At 45.5% G+C, this 21708-nt stretch overlaps 1 protein-coding gene across 1 annotated transcript in view; it reads left to right on the top strand.

Moving 5' to 3' along the window:
- LOC144175031 (mRNA turnover protein 4 homolog) overlaps positions 1–21708 on the top strand; it is a 64683-nt gene that overhangs the window by 18821 nt on the left and 24154 nt on the right. Inside the window, exons 4-5 of the mRNA XM_077704053.1 lie at positions 12859–13008; positions 19908–20059. Coding sequence (XP_077560179.1) covers positions 12859–13008; positions 19908–20059 — 302 coding nt within the window. The remainder of the gene's footprint in view (positions 1–12858; positions 13009–19907; positions 20060–21708) is intronic.

The following is a 21708-nucleotide window of genomic DNA, read 5'->3' as shown; positions in this document are numbered from 1 at the left end:
CGTTGTGTTAAGGCTGCTATGGGTCACGTCGATCCATGATAAGATATATATATCCTACAAGAACATTGAACGTCTCGATATACCTTCGATCGTTTTTGCTTCGGCATATTCTCTCGGCAAAATATAACCTTTTTTAAAAACTGTTTTATAATTTTTAAGGCGTTCCTTGACGACGTTAATGAGACGGGCTTATTGCTCCCGTGAACTGAATTCTTCGATTATGATGATCATTTGTAAAAATTATTGTTCTAGCATCAGTGTTAAATGGCTGTTGGTAGTACTATACCGGTAGTGATATAATTGTCTGCAACTGATCGCACAGTGTTCATTGTTAGCAATGACAGACCATATCAAGAGCTCTGCACGAATTGCCATTGTCAACGCTAATGGGGCACTACGAGAATTTGTTTTTGTACGACCTATTAAATTCTTCTGATAGATAGTGGTCGCGGTGGCTATCGGGCGGACGTATCTCCAACTGTGTGACCGTCCCTTGACGGTTGACAGCTCGACCACTTTAAGAATTCGTATCCGAAACACACCGAGACTAGTAACGACAGGCACCGAACTGAATCAATCGTAATAGCAGAAGATATGGTTGCAATTAGTTCATCGGCAATGTTCGTCTTCTCCGTAAAGAATAAACACTCTACTTAAAACCAAAGCTGTTCTGTTTTATGTCTTTTTGCCACACAACACAATTATTCTAACAAAAATTGCACCAGCGAATTTCTAGCTTGAGCATTATCGTCTGCAGTAGGTATGCGGTGGCAATTAGATAATCGACAGTGTTCGCCTTTTACGCAAAGAAAGGCGCTGCTTAAAAACCAAGCCCATTTTATTTGAACTTCTTTCACCCCACCACGCAGTTATGTCCTGATGGGTTACACCGGCAAATTTAATACGTGCCGAAGTGAGAGCGTGAAGCCCGCGAATATCGTCTGCTCCCGGCGCGCCTCCGCTCTCGGCCGTGGCCGTGGCCGAGGCGGGTTGTTTCGAGCGGCTGCCGCGAGAGGCGCTGGCCACCGACAGTAGTGGAAAGAGATTGGAAGAGGGACGGACAGGAGGTTTTCGGCTCACGTTCCAGGCATATAGTTAAAGGAGGCGATGCTCCCACTCGTGCGTACACTCCTGCTTGCTTGCGTCCCTTCAGCAAGTGGTCTGGCCCATCTGGGGATCTTTGCACATCAAGCAGCGTCAAACGGGGGTTAAGAATAAAGAAGGTCGAATCGAGGCGGCGAAGCAGTGTAAAATGTGGGAAAAACTCCGGTTTATCCCCGCCAGGGTCCGTCGTATGAAGCGGACTGCGTGCACCCGAGCGTCATTTCATCGGGGCTTTTAATGCATTATTTCTAAGGGCGTTTGCCGGGACCACAGTGATCTGTCGTAAGAAGCGGGTCGTTGTAATTCTGGGGACGTATGAGCGGGGTTCCACTGTACCAATTTGCCCAGTTGCGCACTGTTAGATTATTTCATGGCTACTAACAGCAAGCACAGACGAGGGGTGAAGAAAAAATCAACTTGAAATTGGGCAGATTTCTCTGTTTAGAAGATTATAGGGCACAAAAATTTGTCTGTAGGTATTTGATATCAAAGTGAACAACTCATACTGTCCTATGGTGGCACAGCGACTGGCTTTCAATTTCGTTTGGTTTAGGTGCTGGTAAGCATAGCAAGTTTCTGCTGGGTCAGTTAAGGCATTGTTGTCAGCAGAAGTAGTTTCATCGTATGGTTGACAGCAGTCATGGGCACGTTACCAAAAAAAAGTAACAGTGTTACAGTTACAGTTACCTAACCCAAAAAAGTAACTCTGTTACAGTTACAGTTACGAATTTTCCAAAAGTAACTAGTTACAGTTACTGCAAAAAGTAACGTCGTTACTTTTCCGTTACTGAAAAGATTCGGCTTATTTAATAGAAACGTACCAAGGCATGCAGGTAGTAAAAATCACACGTAGTAAAGCCTATATGACGGGAACTTAAAATGATGCACTCTCATGCCCAAACCAACAATCGTTGTGTACACCTCATTTTTTTTTATTACGGAAGTTTTGCTGTCCATCATAAGGAACTTTATTTTTTGTTGCTGCACTCTCGCTATAAGAAATTCATTTGCAAACACCACTGTGACATAGAATTAGTTTTTAAAAGTTTGAATCAAAGAGGCCGAACTTATACTATACCGAGCTGGATGACAGCACAGCCGAAACAATCTTTCAATGTCAACTTAATTTATTTTCGCCTACAATGCCGTCGTTTGTCCCCTCACGTAGTGAGAGAGTATGGAAAAAAGGGGCGGAGGTGGCTGATCGACGGAAGGCCCTTGGAGGAAAGGGGAGACGGACGTGGGAGTACATCGCTTGTCGAGGTGTTTTGGAAAGATACTCAAAAAAGGCACTTCGTTAACTTTTAATTTCGTAGTTGTGGTCGGAAACGGAGACCAATTTGAGCCATTGCCGAAGCGATGTTTGTCCATGGGCCCTCGGAGTCGTTCTCCCGCCCCAACCCCCAGCCGCCCCCATCCCCGGAATGAGACAAGATATTTCCAAAGGGAATAGAAACCAAAATGAACGCTTTACTGTTTTTCCCCTCCCCTCCTCCCCCCTGTCCCCACAAAGGCGGAGTTTGCCGTCTCGACCGGAAAAGACTGCTCTCACAATCCCCGCCTTCCACAGCAATCACGTCGCCGTTCCCAGGAACCCCTCCCTTCGTTTGCTTTGAGGCGTAGGCCGAACGAAGCTCAGCCAAGTATTCCTTGCACCCAACATTCAGAAGCAGATGTAGCTACTGTTTTTGTTTCGGCCACAGCCCTCGAAACGAAGTCGCGAGGCTTTCCAAGAACATTTCTTCGTGCAGTGGCATTGTGGTCAGACGTCTGCCGGCCAAGATGCTGGCTGGTGTGAGGGCACTCGGGGGCCACCATCGTTGGGGTCGTCGTATGTGTGGAGGGGCATGAAATTTATTACTTCCTCGGCCTCATTCGAGTACTTGGTACAGCTAGATGAAGCCTCTAGACCAGGGCTCCCAAACGCATGGTCCTAAATACGGGCAGGGGTCTCTAAAGAGAACAATGGTCGCAAGCAACTGCCACTTGTGAATCGAACACTCTACAGTGCGCACGGGGCTGGACGAGCACGAGGCCGCCGAGTGACTCCCCGCGGCGTTTTATGACCCTGCAAACGGGACTGCACGTCGCTGATGAGAAAGTGACGCCCTGACCGGAGTTTTCCAGGCTTCCGCGAAAGTGCAAAGGTTTCAGTGTGTTGTGCGGCGTTTGTGGGTGTTTGTTTTCCTGTTCGCCTTTGTGTCAAACACTTTTACTGCACTCCAGATGTGGCGAAAATGGTGCAGCCGTGCTTCGGACTATCGGTTTTGGCGCGTCAACATGCATCCACGTGCGCTTAGGCGCTTGTCGCGGCGTTATTTATGGCCTAGGTGAGAGCGATGTCGCGCTGCTGAGGAAAATACTCCAGCTTAGACTTAGAAACTTCGAGCCCCTAGTAGACCACGCGGGACACCACGCGCATGTGCACGCCTGAACATTTCTAGTCCAGATGTTTTTCACTCATGCGAAGGGAGTGAGCTGGCATAGATGAAGTAGACAAAGATTCTGCGGAAGAAAGGCCGAAAAAGTGAAACGCGCAAACTGTCATCGGTCGTTAATGAGTGTTGCTGTTGGATAATATTTCTCAAAATAAAGTAACTGTAACGACATTTCTCATTACAGTTACTCCACAAAAAAGTAACATTGTTAGTTAAAAGTTCTTCTAACTTAAAAGTAACTAGTTACAGTTACAAGTTACTGAAAAAAGTAACTAGTTACCGGTAACGCGTTACTAGTAACTAGTTATCAGTCAGTCTCAATGCAGACTTGCCAAAGCGAGAGAGAAAGAGAGAGAGAGAAATAAACGTTTATTGTCTGAAAATACTAGCTAGGACTTGGTCCTTGCCGGTCCGAGGTGGTAGGTCTCCTCAGTCCAGGAAACCTCTGGCGGTGGCTGTTATCGTCGCCCGGTTCACCAGGTTCTTCTGGTTCTCCGGATCCTCGTAGACGAGCAGTGCTTCCCACTTTTCAGCAATGTCGGGTTGACCGATTGTTAAAAAAAAAAAAATCAGGCTGGACAAATAAGATCTTTGTTGTTTTACATGCTCTGCAGGCCCTGAGAAAGGTATGAGCAGGAAGGACATAACAGAGATTTCTTCAGAAAGAAAGCTTAACAGTGTGTACAAAGGTCAAGCAGGGCACAGTAGTAAACCAAGCAACCAAAAAACCCAGGGTTACATGTCGAAATTCAGTATGGTCAATTGAGTCGATGGTAGTGACTGATGAAGCTGGTACAATGGAACCTTGTTAATTCGAACCGCATTGGGAAGCCATCTCACTTTGATTTTTCGAACTGTTCGAACTAATGAAAGCGTAGAATAACAACAATATATTGCGGCTAGGGAGAAGTGTACAGGACACGGCAACAATTTGATGCTTTAAAAAGTCTGTGGTTGCAGTCTTGGCACATTTTGCAATAATGAGCTAATGTATAGTGGAAGTCTTGCTGGCCTTATTCGAAACTGAAGAGGCAGGCAGCATTCAATCCGGCCATGTCTTCAAAGCAGATGGCCTCACTGGAACTACGTCCTTTTCCTGCTTGTCGTCATTGGCGGCAACAGGTTCTGCGCTTCTGACCTGAGAAATAATGTGCCCGTCGGTCAGCGCACCACGCACCACTTTTCTCGTATCCACATTGGCATATTCAGCAAAGCATACGTCTCCAAAAATTTCCACCACTGGGTTTTAGATTGCTTTTACCTTCTCTGTATTTCTATCTCCTTTACATAGGCGACCCAGCCTCCTGCCATGTCCTAGGTGTTAAGCCACCGACAATTGGCACATAGTTCGGATCATCTGTGACGGAACCCACTCGCATTCGAATTAGTGGGCTTTTTTTACATGGACTTCTATGGAGCTTAGCCGGACCAAATCCTACAATTCGCATTATCCATAAATTCGAATTACTCTGGTTAAAATTAACGGACTTTCACGACTTGGCTTTATCTCATTGCTGTGAGCAGAAAAAAGAGAAATCAAGACACTCACGCTGGGATTTAAATAATTAGTGATTCAGCCATTATCATGTTCTGCATGCTGTTTGTTCTTTAACGCATTGTTCCAGCCTAAATGACAGCGTTGTTATTCTCGGGGAGGTACGAAAAATTCGGATTATCTTCAAGTGTGATGTTATCTTTCCTTTCATGAAATCTGTTTGGCTAGTGCTACGTTTGGAATAAATCAAGGAAATTGCTTTGTGGTTTATCTGTCCAGGAGCCTGAATGTTATTTTTTGTCTAAGAATCTGGAGCAATTTACATGCACATCCTGTTTAAGTCTGATGGTAGATGTCTAAGCTAATGGTCTTACACTTTGAGGCATCTGTTGACCTATGCTTAAAAAGGTCAGGTTTGCAAAAAGGATGACGTACAAATGTTTGAAGTGCATTTGTTCCAGCTTGTAAATTCATATTCCACTTTGTACCACACGCGAGAATACACTAAGAAGATTGAAATTTGGTAGTGTTTGGTCCTCACAGCATGTTATTTAAGGGGGACACTTTGAGGACCAAAGATTTTCCAAAAAGTCAATTTCCTGTATTAATTTTATTTGCAGTCTGCAGGTCCCAAAGAATGCACCTGCAAAATTTTATAGCTGTACCATAAGTATTTACAAAGCTGCCGCAGCTTCGTGCCTTGTTTTCTCGGAACCAGTTTTTTTTTTTTTTTTTTCCCGTGAGGTCAACTGTTGGGTGCAATATCTTGGGATGTACTGGTCAGATCTGCTTCATTCTTGCTGCATTCAAAAGCTTGTAAACTGAGAAGTGCAATACAGCCACAAAAATATAGAATTTATTTTTGCTAGCACAAGATTTTATGCTGTATGTTTTATGAAAACATTTGTAATTCATGTTCTGACATTTAATAGGTTTACAGTGTTTGCAGAAACAACATTAAAATTACTTCTGTTGCATAGTTGCACTTCCTGGTCTTTTTAGAGCACAGAGGGATAAGAAATATTCCAGTATTTCATAGGTTGATAATGAAAGAAATTCCCGAAATGGAAAGGCATAACATGATGCATAACTCTGACCTTACACCGCATATATGAAAACTGCCGGTTGAGGTGTCGGCGTAACGCCAGACAGTTACCGGCCTCTGTCCCCCCTCCCCCCCCCCCCCTAACAATCACTTCATCATCATCATCATGAAAACTGACTGCATATTTGTGCTCAGGATGTTAAAATACACTTAATGTGTAAATCTCAAGCACATGGGTTAAAAAATAACAAAAATGTCCTGAAGACCAGTGTCTCCCCTTAATTAAATAGAACACATAATCAGCAAACATTTCACTTTGAGCCGGTTGACACCAACATTGTCATTCAGAGGCGGCATTTACATGGTTATAATGCGGCAGGAGGGGGGAGGGGGGAGGGGGCACTTTTGGAGCGTCACTTAAGAAAAGGACAATAATTCACATTGTAATGTGGAGTAGACCTATGTAGGAAAATGACAGGGCACTCTGTTCCGTTGCGTACTCTGTGGCACCCAAAAATTACCCTTTGCCACTTGCGTTGTGGGGCAGTTTTTCCCACCTAGCTTAGAAGTCTAGTGGTTGAGCTCTGTGCACTTTGAAGCGCAGAAAAAAAATATCATGAAGTACCACCTCAACGTGGTGCAACCTTCAATGACAGCTACTGACGTATGGCCATGCAGTTATGATGATTATCCATTGACAGTGTTCTCTGCAGCGTGTCCTTAATTAAAGCAGTTGAATCTTAAAATATCTCAAGCATGAGCATGTCTTCTAGGCTTGAGAGCAGGCCACAAGGCTTCAGTGCGAATTCCCAAAATATAACTTGCAGGGGTGGGACAGTTGTGCCACTTTGGTGCAATCACATTTTCCCATGCTTAAAGCTGAGAACACACGAAAAATCCCGGGCCATATCCACTAACATGAAACCTAGGAAGGGCGAGCTTGCAGTGTATAAGTGTATTCTCGGCACCTTGGCATTTTTGCCAATGGAGATGAAACCGATGGGGGGCAGAGGTATACAGTTTTGCTGTAAAGTCTCTTGTCTTTGAAGTACGAACCTGTCTAGCACGAGGCGTGAACGAGTGACCCGGTGTTTTTTTAGTACCGTATTTTTCGGTCTATAAGTCGCGGTTTTTTTCTGAAATTTTCGTTGGTGCGTCTTATCCACCGGGTGCGACTTATGTATGGGATGAATTTGGTACGTGGTGGCTGCATGTCGTCCACCCTCGAAAAGTGCACGTTAAGACACAGTTCTATGGTCTAAATGAATGAATTATTTGTTAGCGAGTCAGAGGAAGAAGGCTTCGGTGGTTTTGCCCAAACGCCGTCTGTAAGTACATGCCATGTTTGTATCAATAAACCATTTTTGAGAAGTTAGTTGCCTAGAATTTGGATGATAGATGCACATGTCTAGCACTGCTTACCGGGGGATGCATTCAGAGGCGGTGTCCGCGCAACCATGTACTTTTGCCACACTAACGAGCTGATCCTCTATGAGTTTGCCTGATTAACAAGTGCGTTTTGTACACCGGTGTGTCTTATACACCGGTGCGACTTGTATACGTTTTTTCCGAAAAAACTGCTGCTTTGAGGGAGGTGCAACTTACACAAAAGTGTGACTTATAGACCAGAAAATATGGTACACGTTACGAAGCACTCCAGCGTGAGGCATAAGCAAGTGTCCTGTTGTTTTTGTAGCACGCGTTACGCTCCTAGTGCGAGGCGTACACAAGTTTTTCAATGTTTTAGTACCATGACTACATGAGACGACGATTACGATGACAACACGAGATGCCAACAGCCCCAGCCCCTAAGGGGCTTCGCCCGTAAAAAATGTGGCCATGCGCTCCATACAGATGGTTAACCAGCGAAGCTGTAGCTTGCAGCCTGTGTTTACATGTGTGTCACTCCTTGTGCTTCGTTGAAGTCTTTTTCATTATGCATTGCATGGTGGCGGTATTTTTTCGTCCCCGTTCCTGCTCGCGGCATGGCTGATTGTAAACCGCATGCTCCTCGGAAGAACGTATGACGCATGACCTTCCCATTTTGAAATACAGTGAAACCTGGATGTAACAAACTTCAGTGTAGCAAAACCCCCGATGTAATGAAGCACCTCATTTTTAACTTCAAGTGTACGCACACCATGTCTTTTCACCCTCTGTGTAATGAGGTCCCATTTGCCAAAATTTCAATGTAACCAACTTTCATGAAAAGCTAGGCACGAAATTTTGGTTGTAGAAATAGATTTTGGGAGATGCAAGCGCCGAAACGGGGGCTCGATAAAACGCAAACGGCGACACGGGCCATCCAATGCCGCGAATGCAGAGAGCCATGGAGTACGTGAGCGAACTCCTTGTCTACAAGCTCCTTGCCTAGAAGAGCGTATGACGCCGCCACTGTATGCCGCCGCTTTGCCTTTCATTCAAGTTCTCTCATGCTTGTTGGTTTCCATCAAAAAGTGCAAGTGCACGGCAAAGCATTTGTGGGTCTTTATGAGCCTTGCACGCTCGTTTTTTTTACGCCCGCATCTGCGATTGCGCGCTGGCAGCAGCTTCTGCCTCGACCAGAAAGTGACTCACGGCAGGCGCGACAGTGGGAGGAGCCAAACCAGAGTTACTTGATGTAGGAGTTGCGAAACTCCCCATAGGCCCCTATGCATCAAAAAGTGGCCCTACGATTGGTCCCCTGTTTTGGATCTTCCTGTACAGTGGCACCATCTGTTAGTGACAAAATAAACTATACAACGTCGTTCGCCGCTCGACGACCTGGACAAAAATTGGTATTTGGGTGCTTACGTAAATTCACACGCATCTCTGTTGACTCGCCCCTCGAGCGAATGTGCCATGACATTTTCTTTCGCGTGCTGGTGCTTTAAGTTTCCTTTGCTGATGGTGTGTCCTCAGTCTAATTCATGACGGTGTGGAGAAGTTGGTGTGCAGTTTGCACTACTGGTGTGCAGCTAACAGCCAACTGTCATGTGAGTGAAATTGGGCTGCCCAATTGCATGCATGTGATCGCGGGTAGACATTGCATGCCAAACGTCCCAGACGCTCTGCTTGACTGTCTCCGATTACTTTAAAAGAATCATGGTCATCCATTTTACTACACTACTTGCTCTCGTGGCGAATTTGTCTCCGACAGCATTTCCAGTATCGTGGCCTAAAAAATTCACAAAAATAAAATAGCGCATGAACGGCTTTCAAAATATTCCAGCTGATAGAAAAGAAACCGCACTTCCTCACTTCCACCCATTCACCGCTGCTACATTGTCTCACAATGTGCTATGTGGGGAAGCAATGCCACCGGTGTGGACCATTATTTTCCAACAAGGACAGTGCTGCTGCATTGCTTATATGCAGTACTGCTGGGGGAATAAACTTGTATTGCTGGCGGTAAATGGAGCAAAAAACTATAGAAGTTGATGAGCGAGTAGTTCCGGAACGATAGACAGAAACTTCGAAAAATGGGCAAAATTTCTCACGTTCCGGCCGTTAGGGATAACTGTGGCGACCCATGTAAAGACAGAATCTGATAAGTGTTTGGTTTTGCTGGAAAGTGTGTACTGAAGGCGTTTATTTGTGAAAGTTTAATTGGAGTACATTTTGTTTGAAGCGAGACAATGTTTTTTATGTTGAGCTCCCATCATGGTTTCAGGCGCTGGGCCGCAAGTCTGCTTCGCCGCACCGGAGGCTTTTCTTTTGTGAGGGAAAAATAAGGAGGCTCAGTGCATTTTTGCTTCTCTCGTGGCAAGGTGCTGTACCGGGTGCGCGAGGTATTTGATAACAGAACATTGTGAGAACAGGTGCAACAGAATATCTCGAGCAAAATCAGACATATTTTCACCAAACTTTACGAAGTACGTTTCTTGTGGTTTATTTTCGTAACTACTCAATGAATCTGCCATTTGCAGCAATAAGCGATTCAATTCGGCTTTGCAGACGGGTGCATGCACAGGTCAGGTGATACTTATAGATGTTGGCCATTGAGTGAGGTATAACAGCCTTCAGCAAGTCTTTGGCATTATGCAGCCCTTTGTTGGCCTCTCTCTCAACTATGCCCCAGGCATAGTAGTCGAGCGGATTTAAGTCTGGAGAACTAGGAGGCCACGAGTTGGGAGTGACGGGGTCGCAGAAGTTGTCAGCCACGCTACTTTGGGTGATGCAGGTGGTGTGGACAGGAGCCGAATCTTGCTGAAAGACGTAAGGTCTTCCTTTAGAAACACTCTCTATCCATGGCTTTATAAGGGTTTATAATGGTGGCAAGCACATCCACATAACCAGAAGCATTAATGCGGAGTCCTGCAAAAAAATGTGTGGCAGTGTGCAGTCACCCTCATTGCGGACAACAGATAACACCACCGCCGGGGAAATTAAGGGGTTCTGACGATGTCTGACCTCTGACTGCGCTTTTTCCTTTTCGCCACAGATGCCACGTCACCACCACAACACATCAGCTCTGTCCGCACCTTGTAAACGAAAGACTTCGCTACTCTCATTTTCAATTTCGAAGTTGCTGTGTTGTGCGGCCAGGGCAACGAGTACTGCATGGCATTTCATTTCCTGCTTCAACTTGTACACTTCCATCTTTGAACAAGCTGCGCAGTATGAACGGCAAGGGGTCGAGGAACGAGAAGCTCTACGTTTAGATGTAGATGATGAGGCTGCCAGTGTGTATGGCAATAAGGAATAGTGTTCTCAAATACCTCGTGCTCAGGGTAAAGGAGGGTGACCGGCTGGTACTGGTTTTCAAAAGGTCATCACTGGCAGATGATCAGCAGTAGGAGCTGTTCTATCACTTCCACGGTGCTGCACTGGTGCAGCTGTGACAGATGTAGTAGAACATACCTTGATTGTCTGCCTTTGCCGCTTTAGGAGTTTGCAGTCTACACTGTGGTCACCAAGTTAAGTGCTCTGCCTTTTTGAAAGTCTCTGTGGCTAAGCAAGGCGTAAGCCCAGCGCTGACAGTTGACTGCATTGGGCTCCGTCTGTCACTATCACTATTGTTGTTTTCAAGGCTCCTCTAATGCCACAAATGTCTGTGAGGCCAGGTTCTTTATTCTGTTTGGTGGAGAAAATTATTCACGAAAAGTTATATACTCAATACATTCGCAAGTTTAAACAGTTAAAGAAACAGAAAAACAGCTCCTTCAGAGGCTTTCCATTGCACGACACGTTGCACGTCACAAGTAATCCATGGCGCACGCGACCTTTACTTAGTGAAAAAGCTGGCATTCAGCATTGGCATACCTAACCGCAAAAATCTTGAGCCATTGCACTCGGTGAAAGTGGATGGTAAGGGAAGCTTTTTAGCCCCTGACATAGGGTGACACAGAATTTAGGCGAAAAATATGGGCAAATTTTATTTCTCTCGGGCGTGGATGGCGGCTATCCTGAAGAAAGAGTTTAGCGTCCTGGGCACGATACATACATGCAACCATACCCATAAACATTGCTGTGGTTGAATGGGGTTAATGCAAGTTTGTCGAGCGAAAGCTCGGTTTTTGTGCCAAAAGTGCACAGGGAAGCACACACGATTGCCACATCAATTGCCGAACAATTGCATGCCAAAATGTAGATGCTCCTCAGCGCAGTGTTGCTGTAGGGATGACCATGCGGTGAACTTTGATGCAGCCAGTGCCTCCTTGTATCATTTTGTGGTGGCGCGAGCCCTTACCTTTTCCCCCATCTCCCCCTCCGCTTGGAACTAACTAACGATTAGACTCTCTCTCTCGCTGTGAAAGCGTACGGTCCACTGGACGTGTTGCGTTTTTTCCGTTTTTTCATCACTCACGGTGGCTGCCGAACTTATAATTGGATGATAACTACTTGTTGATCAGCTATATTAACAGCTTATCCCCACTAAATCGCCATTGAAGGTGGCTCATGTAAAAAAAAGAAAAAAGATCTTTCAGTCACAGCGCTTGTCACCTGTTAATCGCATTGTGTTTTGCTTATGGGTAATGCTTTTTAAGCAGAATAGCAACCACAGTTTTTGTGCACACACCTAGAAATACAGTAAAGGCAACAATGAAGTGCTGATTTCATTCTTGGCACTGTTCATGTGGCAGATACAGTAGCAGGAAAAATCCGGTAGCCAGCTTTATTAAGGTTACTACTTCCGTGCGCAGTAAACCTGCTTCTCACTGAGAATCTCGTTAATCTCAGTGGTCGATTTGTTGAGCCAGTTTTATCAATATACAAGCATGTTCCGACTTTTCTGAAGCAAGCAGGTGTCAGTTCGTTAGTTCAGGGAGCACAAGAATGGACTAATGTGCGCTAGGGCTTCCTTCTTGCCCAGTTTTTGATGTCGGATGGGCCTTGCTTGAATCACTTGCACTAACATTTACAAGTAGGCGGTGCTAAAGCTAAATAAAGATGTTTAAAAACCAGAATTGTTACAACATAGGACTCCTTGTTTGCAAGATTCGTGTTTGCTTGATGGGTGCAGGGAGGGGCCTTTGACAGCGCAGGTCTGTTCTTCACTGCATTGCTCAGATGTGTGGGAAATGTGCTGGCCCTTGAGAAGCTTGCGCCTTTTTCCTCGTTTACTCTTGTAAAAATCCATAGCTGTCAATGTGGCGAAATTCAGCTCACTTGATGAGTATACCTCACTTGCCTGGGACGACGGCGTGGCAGGTGGTGACGCTGCCACGCAGACCAGTGCGCCCTCTTTAGGTATCGCACAGGTATTGCACACTCCATATGGTCGTCAAAGGAGACTGATCTGTGTTTCGGATTGTCTCGGCTAGTGTCTGAGCACTCCCGCTTGTGCCTAGCAGGTTCTACTTTGGCAAGAACAAGGTGATGGCGGTGGCCCTGGGACGGTTCATAGATGAGGACCACCGGGAGAACCTGCACCAGGTCAGCGAGCGACTGCGCGGGCAGTGCGGCCTCTTCTTCACCAACGCGCCCAGGGACAAAGTGCTCAGGTGGGTCCCCTGCCTGTCTCCTGCTCCCCCTCGTCCTCATCTTCTCCGGCTTCTCTGGTGGGACGCTCCCAGGGGCACGCAAGCCCCTGCATCTGGTGCTGAACTGGAACTTGCTGTCGACGGCTGCGGCGGCGGCTTTTCTGATGGAGGCGGAAAGCAAAAACGCCAGTTTGTGCAAGATTTCGGCGCACGTTAAAGATCTCCAGATGGACAAAATTAATCCGGAGCCATCCACTACGGCGTGCCTCATTGTCTGCACTGCGTCGGAGCGTTAAACCCTACAACCAATCAATCAACTTGCGGCGGAAATAGCTTCCTAGGAACAGTTACCTCTCACTGATGACAGCAGCTTAATTAAAGGGGCCATGCAGACAAAATACAAGTTTTGTTTTGAAAGATTTCGCATTTTATAGTGCCCCCAGTCCTTGTCCCGCAGCAAGCGATGCCGTATTCACCAAGAAATTAATCCATTTAAGTTAAAATTTTGATTATTCCACCAAATTGCGTGTTTTCGTGACGTCTGCCATGAAGTCACGAAGGCGGGTATTCAAACGAAATTCCAGTCCGGCGTTAGGCTCTGGAGCCTTACTTAATCGTTACTCCTCTTGGATAGTGCTACCATAAAGAGTCGAGCACTGTGGTCCGCTGTTGCTTTGTTTTTACTATATTTGCACCTGGCTTGTTTTTGTTACGGTAGAAAGTAATAATTTCGTTCAAACATGGGGTATGCTCAACAAACAGGGTCGCGTAAGACAGCGTCGCTTACGCGTGTTGGCCAGTATCATGTAAGGCAACTCTAAAGCACTGGACTGCTGTGCAAGTATAAAACAAGCATATTGCACCCAGTACTAACAGCAGTGCGCATCGGTACTTTTACGTTTACATGTATTTTTGTAACCTTCATTGTTTACCTCACCATTCTTACTGCTGTAAAGTGAACATTTATTACATTTAAGCGCGAATAGCTTTTTCGGCAAGCTTATAAGCCGTGCCTGATTCACGTTTGCACTTGCCGGTCTCAGCCAATAGCATAGCTGGCCCGTACGACATCATAGGTTCTGTTGCGGGAAATGAGCTAGTGGGTCACATGGCCATTCCTTTTTTCCTTAATTATATAGTTAATTTGAGCGAGCTGTGCGTTATAAGTGGTGCCAGTATGATTCGAACGAGGCAATCTTTTAAATGAACTCGGCAGTATCTCCTGGGTTGGGCCTGGAAGCGTACGGGCCGAGCAACTGTGGGGACTGTGAAAACAACACGCAACTTTGCTTGATTGAAAACACGTAGCAATTCAAACCTTCCAAAATTTTGTTTGTTATGAAAATGATCAAATCATTGAAGAATCAGTGTTTAATGGGGAAAGGAAAGTCGACATTGCCCGCTTCCTCCACCATAATATGGTGTAGCAAAGGCTCTGTGACGTGCTTAAAGCAGGCTGTCAGTACAGCTCAGCTCAAGCCTCGAAGTTTCCCAGGAAAGGGGAAAAAAAAAAAAAAAAAGAGGCACTGGGCTGTGTTCGTTCACAATTATTTCAGTTTGAAAGACATTTGCAGTAGATACAGTTGATACAGTGCACTCACCGCTTGCAGTAGCATTTGCCAGTAAGTCATGTTGATGTTGGTTCCCTGTATGCTTTTGCGCTTGCCTTTGTCCACACAAAATAATGTTATTTCCAATACCTGCCACGAAACATTCGAACTGCAAGCGCAGAAAATTATTTTTTGTGGCAATTGCTTTTGTCAGCATCGCCTATTTGTGAAAATTAAGCTTATGACATCACAAGCGATGTGCAGAAAAGTACTGTTTTCCTCTGCTTTCTTTATAATATATAACTTATGTTATTAACGTTCGCATTAAAATCATCATAAATGTTATTTCAACTAAAGTGATCTTTCCAATGAAGCAAAGTTTTATGTTGTCTTTGTGGTCCCCTTAATTTAGCAGTGTGCGGTCCATTTTTTTTTGCTTTTTTTTGTTCAGTTACTGCTACATACAAAACAAAGCAACCTGCTAACAACTTTGCTTTTCTAAATTGTAAAATTCCTGAGAGCATGTTTTCATGTATTGAAGCAAGCATTTGAAATCTTTTCCCATTTAGTTGTTGAGCCCAGTCAGGGCATGCACGACAGCCGTGAGGGGTTCGTTTGCCAAAAGCCAGAGCCTGTCACGAGGAAAATTTTATTGCCATTGTACCTGCTGTGATGTAAAAGCGACTTTGACTGCGTGTCTTTATCTTAGCAGGCACCGATGTAAAGGAAATGATTTGATGCCATTGACTTTGGAATGCTGCATTTTTTGAGTTTGCAGCTATTCTCCTGTAGCGCAGGGATTGTGTAAGAGTGGGTGAGAATTCACAGTGAATAGTTTCTCACACAGATTGCACATTTGCGTTCAATAAGCACCCTTGCCGGGGGGGTGTTTAATAGCAGCTCTGCCTTTGAGGCCCACAAGTGTAGCGCTTGCACTAAAGAAACAGTCAGCAGCGGTATTTTGTTTGCTGACTGTAAAACTGCTATGCCCTGCATTTTGGGGGGGGGGTATCCTTAAGTGTGTCTTATTTTGCAAAAAGCGAGCCATTTTGTACTTGTCCGGCTCATAAAATGGCCTCCTCTCTAAAGAGCAAATAAAAAAACATTTGAATTGATATGGAAATGGAACCTAGCTGAGTGTGTTACCATCGTGCTGTTACCATCGAGTGTGTTACCATCGACCTGTCCATGCTGCGTGCAATGCTGACGCCGCATCGCATGACATGTGCATGCGACTTCCTTTTAATTGACGCTGTTGACTGAACTGCTGCTACCTGGCTCCTGCCATGCTCAGAGAGTGGGAAACTGGACCACACTGCCTGTCTAGGAGTCGTTGCTGTGGGCCTCAAATGGTGTCAGGACCGTACTGGCATTCCTGGTTAGAATGCCCGCTGCGGTGGCTCAGGGGCTAAGGCATTGTGCTGCTGAGCCCGTGGATGTGGGTTCGATTCCCAGCCACGGCGGCCGCTTCTCAGATGGAGGCGAAAAGCGAAAATGCCTGTGTGTTCGAGATTTCGGCGTTTGGTAAAGATCCCCAGGTGGTCCAAATTAATCCGGAGCCCTCCACTACGGTGCGCCTCATCGCCTGTGTAGCATCAGCGCATTAAACGGCGCAGTCAGTTAGTCAACTAGCTTTCTCTGTTAGAATGCTGTGTTAATGGGTTGGATAAGTCATACAGCAGTTTTGAAGATTTGCAACATGTGAAAAGCCCACGCACATGCACACAGTGTAAAGCTAGGGTATGGGGTTCTGCACCTTTGTGATTGCCATCTATTTATTGCCTTTGGTTATTCAGCTCAAAAAGCCAGTTTTTTTTTTTTTTTTTTTTTAAGCTAAATTTTCTATACTGTTTTTCGCTGACTTGTTGTGCACAGTTGCAGCTGCAAGACGCCCGCTGTGTGCAACGTGGAAGCCCCAGTCTCTAGTGTTTTGGGTTGCACTGCGCTGTGGAGATTTTGGGTGCTTGCTTGCACTGAGTGACACTGGTGCACTTCTCTGAATTCTGCTTTCCTCTCTCCCTTAACCCTAGTAGTGTTTGCTGGTCAGCAGCAGCGTGTGGTATTCTGAGCAGCGTAGACTGCACTGATTTTGGGTGCATTGTGGCGGATTTCCGAATGGTTTTTTCACGAAGCAAATTGCTGTTGCACGGCTGTTGCTACATTTTGAGCAGTGTGCAACTGGTTTTTGGACATTGCTGTTTCTACGGAGCTCGCACAATGCACACTTTGCAAGCAAGGAGAGGGAACCGGAGGTGACAACAGGTTGGCATAGATAGCAACACGCCACCCGCTATTTGCGTAACCAGCACAACTTTACTGTGGGACCAATTAAAACAGCAGAAAGGCATGTTACCAAATTGTTTTTACAATATCATCGTAGGATGGTTAGTGCCTGCAAAGCTTCTGGACAAACATTGGTATTTGCACACGGAGACAGCACTTCTAGTGACGTCAAATTAAACCTTGCGTCCATGGAGGGGGATAGGGGAGATAAGGACTTCCCTTGCCTGCCTGCCTGCCTGCTGGTATTCATGGGTGATTGTATTCAGTGAATGCGAAAACAGCCAATTTGTTGGACATGGTGAAGTGAGTGCAGATCCGCGACTTGGCACAAATCGTCGAGCGGGAAAAGTGCCTTGGCACATAGATAAATGCCAGCAGGCTTTTTGCTCCTTACCTTTGATGTCACTTCAGATACTGTTTGCGCAGACGTCTATTTCTAGCCGAGTTCTTCCTTCTCTTAATTCGGTGTAGGCATTTACAGTGCTTTAGCACATTTTTTCTCGGTATGTACAAGTGCAAACTGCTGTTCTAAAGTGGATTCGATATTGGCGCCACTTTGAAGGGGTGGTAGCGTTTGCGCCACATTCTAGACAGCAAGTGTGTGCAAATCAGGGACCTAGGAAATGCACTCAGTGTTTTTCACTACATTGGCTTTATAAGAGTAAGCTATGTGTGTTTGTGCCCATTTTGTACTTAGTGTGCTGCGAGGACTATCTTCATGTAAAAAAATTGGTATTCCATAGCTCTCTGCTCAGCAGACTGAATGGCATTAGCTGTGAATACCACTACACGACAATATTTATGCAAACGACATTCGAATGAGTTCAAGAAACAAATTTGCAGATTTTGAACCGAATGGCAGTCACGTGCCTGGACACTAGTGGTTCATTAATAAATGCTAAATTTTGTAATAAACTGCAGGGCGCTATTTAAAATATACCAATAAATCATTATTTTTCTCTTCATGCTGTTTGATTTAAGGAAAAAAGGATATGGATTTGTTGCTTACTTGCCTTGGCTTGTGGTGTGAATGTAACCTAAAAGGGAGCTAAACTTTTCTAATTTAAAAGGTTTTTTTTTTTTGAAAATCAAAAGGTGTAGAATATTACCAATTATATTTACATTATTATCTTGAAATTCTGCAAGTTTCCTAATCGCCACTGGTATCATTACTAAATGTCAGTTGTGGCTAATGTCATTTGCTTTAAATGACAATAGATGTACCGTGTGACACGGGTATAATTTTGCGGTTAGATGGGCACATTTCGAGTTCCCCGTCTTTTCCACCGGGATGCATCCGTCACTGCGCTAGCTAGCTCTTAGCCAAATGCCACGTTGCAGCAGGAGGTTGGGCTATAGTTCTCTAATACCCCTGTCACACAGCAAATCTAATGTCATTCAAAGTGAATGACTTTAGCTATTAATGACATTCGGTTCGGCCATGCGGGTCTACATGGCGAAACAGATGTCATAACAGTTTTTAGAAACAGTATTCTTTGGTTTATTACGGAAATTTCTTCTCTAGTGACGCGCCACTGCTGTCGAGGCTACTCATTTGGCTGCTGAACGAGCTCCCGAACCTGAGTTAGCCGCTGAATGTCATCCGCCTCGATGTCATTCGGTATTCTCGTGTAGCGCCAAATTAATGACATTTGGAGCGAATGACATTTGCTCTAAATGTCATTAGATCTGCCATGTGACAGGGGTATAATCCTACGAAAAGCTAGTTTGCCATTTTGACTGTGTAAAGCCGCATCCAAAAGCTCTGTTACCACTTCGAACAGCGATGCTTTTGCTCACTCAATCAAGTGGCCAGAATTCAACTAACAAAGCTTTATTAAATGCCTAATAGGCCACTGTGGGGCAGCCTTTGGGATGGTGGCGAAATTTAGTAGTTGCTTGCGGCCCTACTTTTTCTGGCACTCACTAGATTGTTGGTTTTGCGGATATTTTTTTATCATAGCCATTTGTTAATAATTCACAGCTGGAACATATCTCCATATTTAGTGTGCACTGCAGCTGGTTAATTTTTATGCCTTACAGTTCCTTTTATCTTTAAAGTTTTTCTGCTGTCACCAGAGAGTGGTCTTCTCAATGGTAGCATTGTCAAACTCAGTTTGTGTTAAAGCTGGCATGTTTATTATCTCAATATGCAGGCAGCCTTTTAAAAAGGCGAATGGAAGTTGTTTCTCATATAAAGTAGCAATGACAGTCGCGTGCAAGCTACATACTGCGCAGTTGTGGTCAGCACCTACTGTGTGAAACGTTATCCAGACTCCTTGTACAATCATCTATATATAAAACTAAAGCCGTTCCACTCAGTGTGAAAGCTGTCGGAAGTGCAGAGCAGTGATTCGCCATAATGGGCTGTAGTGCCGTTATCTGCTCACTGCTACCACCCAATGAAATTCAAATTTCCTGCCTTCGCGGTGCTCGCGCACCGCCTGCCTGAAACTGCGCCAGCGGGAGTTCTTTTTGCTTACTTTTCCTCTAGCATGTGTGGGCATTGCACTGGCACTTTTTTTTGCTTAGAATCGTAGAAACCAACCCAACGACCGTTCCTAACTAAATGGACGCGGGTGCTGTTGGTTAATTACGTATATTTTGCCTCAAATGTACCTGCAGTTTTCTTTGCACTAAACAACAGAGAGAAACGTCGTGTGGCTCTGCCTGGGTCCAGCGAACGAGCTACGATGACAAGGCACAGCCCTAAAGTGCTCTGCACTTAATAGACCTTTAGATTCTATAGTCAACCCGCCGCAGTGGCTCAGTGGCTAAAGCATTGTGCTCTTGAGCCCAAGGACGTGGGTTTGATCCCGGCTGCAGTAGGTGCTTTTCAGGTGAGACAAAAATCGAAGAACAACCATGTGTAGAGATTTCGGCAGATGTTAAAGATCCCCAGGTGGTCGAAATTAAAATCCAGAGCCCTCCACTATAACGTGCCTCATAGCCTGAGTGTAGTTGCGACGCGTTAAACCTAACAGCCGATCAGTTCACCTTAAACCTTAAAGGTGGATAGATTGGAGGTGCGTTTAGCTGTCCTGTCTAGTTCCAGTCGTCATCACCTTCTCCCTCCGTCCTTGGCAGCTGGTTCGGAGAGTACGAGGACGCCGACTACGCGCGTGCGGGCTTCCGGGCGACACAGCGGGTCTTCCTGGACCAGGGTCCCCTGCCCCAGTTCCAGCACTCGCTCGAGCCCCATCTCAGGCGACTGGGGCTGCCCACCAGTCTACAGAAAGGTGGGTAGCGGGGTGGCCCCACCACCCTCTTTTGCTTTGCTCCAGGACCCGTAACTGGTGGCTCTGTTAAAGGGCTACTGAAGTGCTGAAAAAAGTAGGTAAAAATCTATTTTTTACTATTGATACATTGGCTAGGTATGCCTGCAAACTCTTTTTCAGTGTTTTTAGCATGGGGACAGCGGTAATTGTCGATGAAGTTGACCCTACACTCGCACTGTCGGAAGAGCGAGAAACCAAGAGGCAGTGAGTGGAAGTAACGTCATATTCGCAAGACGGCGAGGAACATGCGCCGCCACTTTGCCGATTCGCAGTTTTCTGGGTGAAGTTCAGAATTAAGCAGGCATGAAATATAAACTTTATTAATCTTTATTGTCAGAAGTTGTCCCCACGTGGATTTCTTTAATCGTAATGCTGCTGTGTTTTTAAGTAATGCCCTAAGGCGACTCCTAGATACTAGAGATTTCCTACCCGAGTGCCCATGGCTACTGCATTGCCTTCACCAGTAACCTGATCCAGCTGTGTCATCGGGTGCTGTGTGCTTCTTGTGCGAAGCTACAGACTCAAACAAATTCGGAGAAGTCCCAAGTTCCTGATCCATTATTGCAGCGGGTTTAGAAAATTTGTGGGACGGCAACGCTCTGCGTTCCCCAAACATCTTGCTTGTTTTCCCAATCAACATTGTGGGATATGACGATAGCTGAGCTAGGTATGTAGATTTTGTGCATCTTTAGCAAGAAATCAAGCAAGCTAGACAGCATGAGGCATTTTCTGCACACGGAAGCGCGCCACACATGCGGGCGGTGCGTGACAGCAAGCGCTCGTCCTTGCTGTCCATAATCGGAGCAATCGCGAAAAACAAGGTGAACATGCAAGAGAGTGGATGATAGTGTGGTGAAACAAATCGAAAAAGACACATTTCAGTGTCCAGGACAATGAACAGGGGGAGTTAGTTGGCAAACTTCTCCAGCGCTGCGGTACGGGTTGTTGTCTTATTAAGCACCGGTCACCATTGAGAGTAGAGAGTGCGTCAAGAAGTGAACTCTTTGCCACCATTTCAATTCTATCCCATTCCACATCTTAGAAAATACGGTGATTTTGGAACCATTTCATATGCACATCATTTGTGGTCAGGGGGTGCACAAGACTCAACCCTGGGAATGCGAACAAGCGACTGTACAGCTTGGTTACTTTATGATTTAGCTAAGGCAGAAGCCGTCCCATCGTCCTATTACCGTTTACACTCGTATAATGGCTGAACATCCTTTTTTCCTAGATGCGAAGGGAAGATTTTTTGTCGGGCAGAAAGTACTGGTTTCAGTTCCGGGTATCAGGTCATTACATGCAACAACCTAAAAAACAACTCTAAACTGATTTTCTCGTTGCTTGCTAGTTGTTCCAGCAAAAAGAGGCTGTGTCGTAGCCTAGAAAGGGTAACATCGTAATTTTCCGCAAAATTATGGTTGGTGGCACTTTAGAAGTGAAGAAAGTGAAACAAATATGTAACAGAATTATAAGCAAGTACGACCAGACAGGTAAGAGCGTGCACAGGACACACTCATTTCGTGCAAAGCCCCCCCCCCCCCCCCTTTTTTTTTTTTTGTTCCCTCCCTCGTGTGACGGTTTCACAGGGTTCCTGGCTTCATTGTGAC

Source organism: Haemaphysalis longicornis, unplaced genomic scaffold (genome assembly GCF_048455015.1).
Source record: "Haemaphysalis longicornis isolate Haplotype H1 unplaced genomic scaffold, Haemaphysalis longicornis Haplotype H1 scaffold_3, whole genome shotgun sequence".
Taxonomy (NCBI): Eukaryota; Metazoa; Arthropoda; class Arachnida; order Ixodida; family Ixodidae; genus Haemaphysalis; species Haemaphysalis longicornis.
Note: the sequence above shows the minus strand (reverse complement) of the source record. Positions and strands in the feature narration are given on the sequence as shown.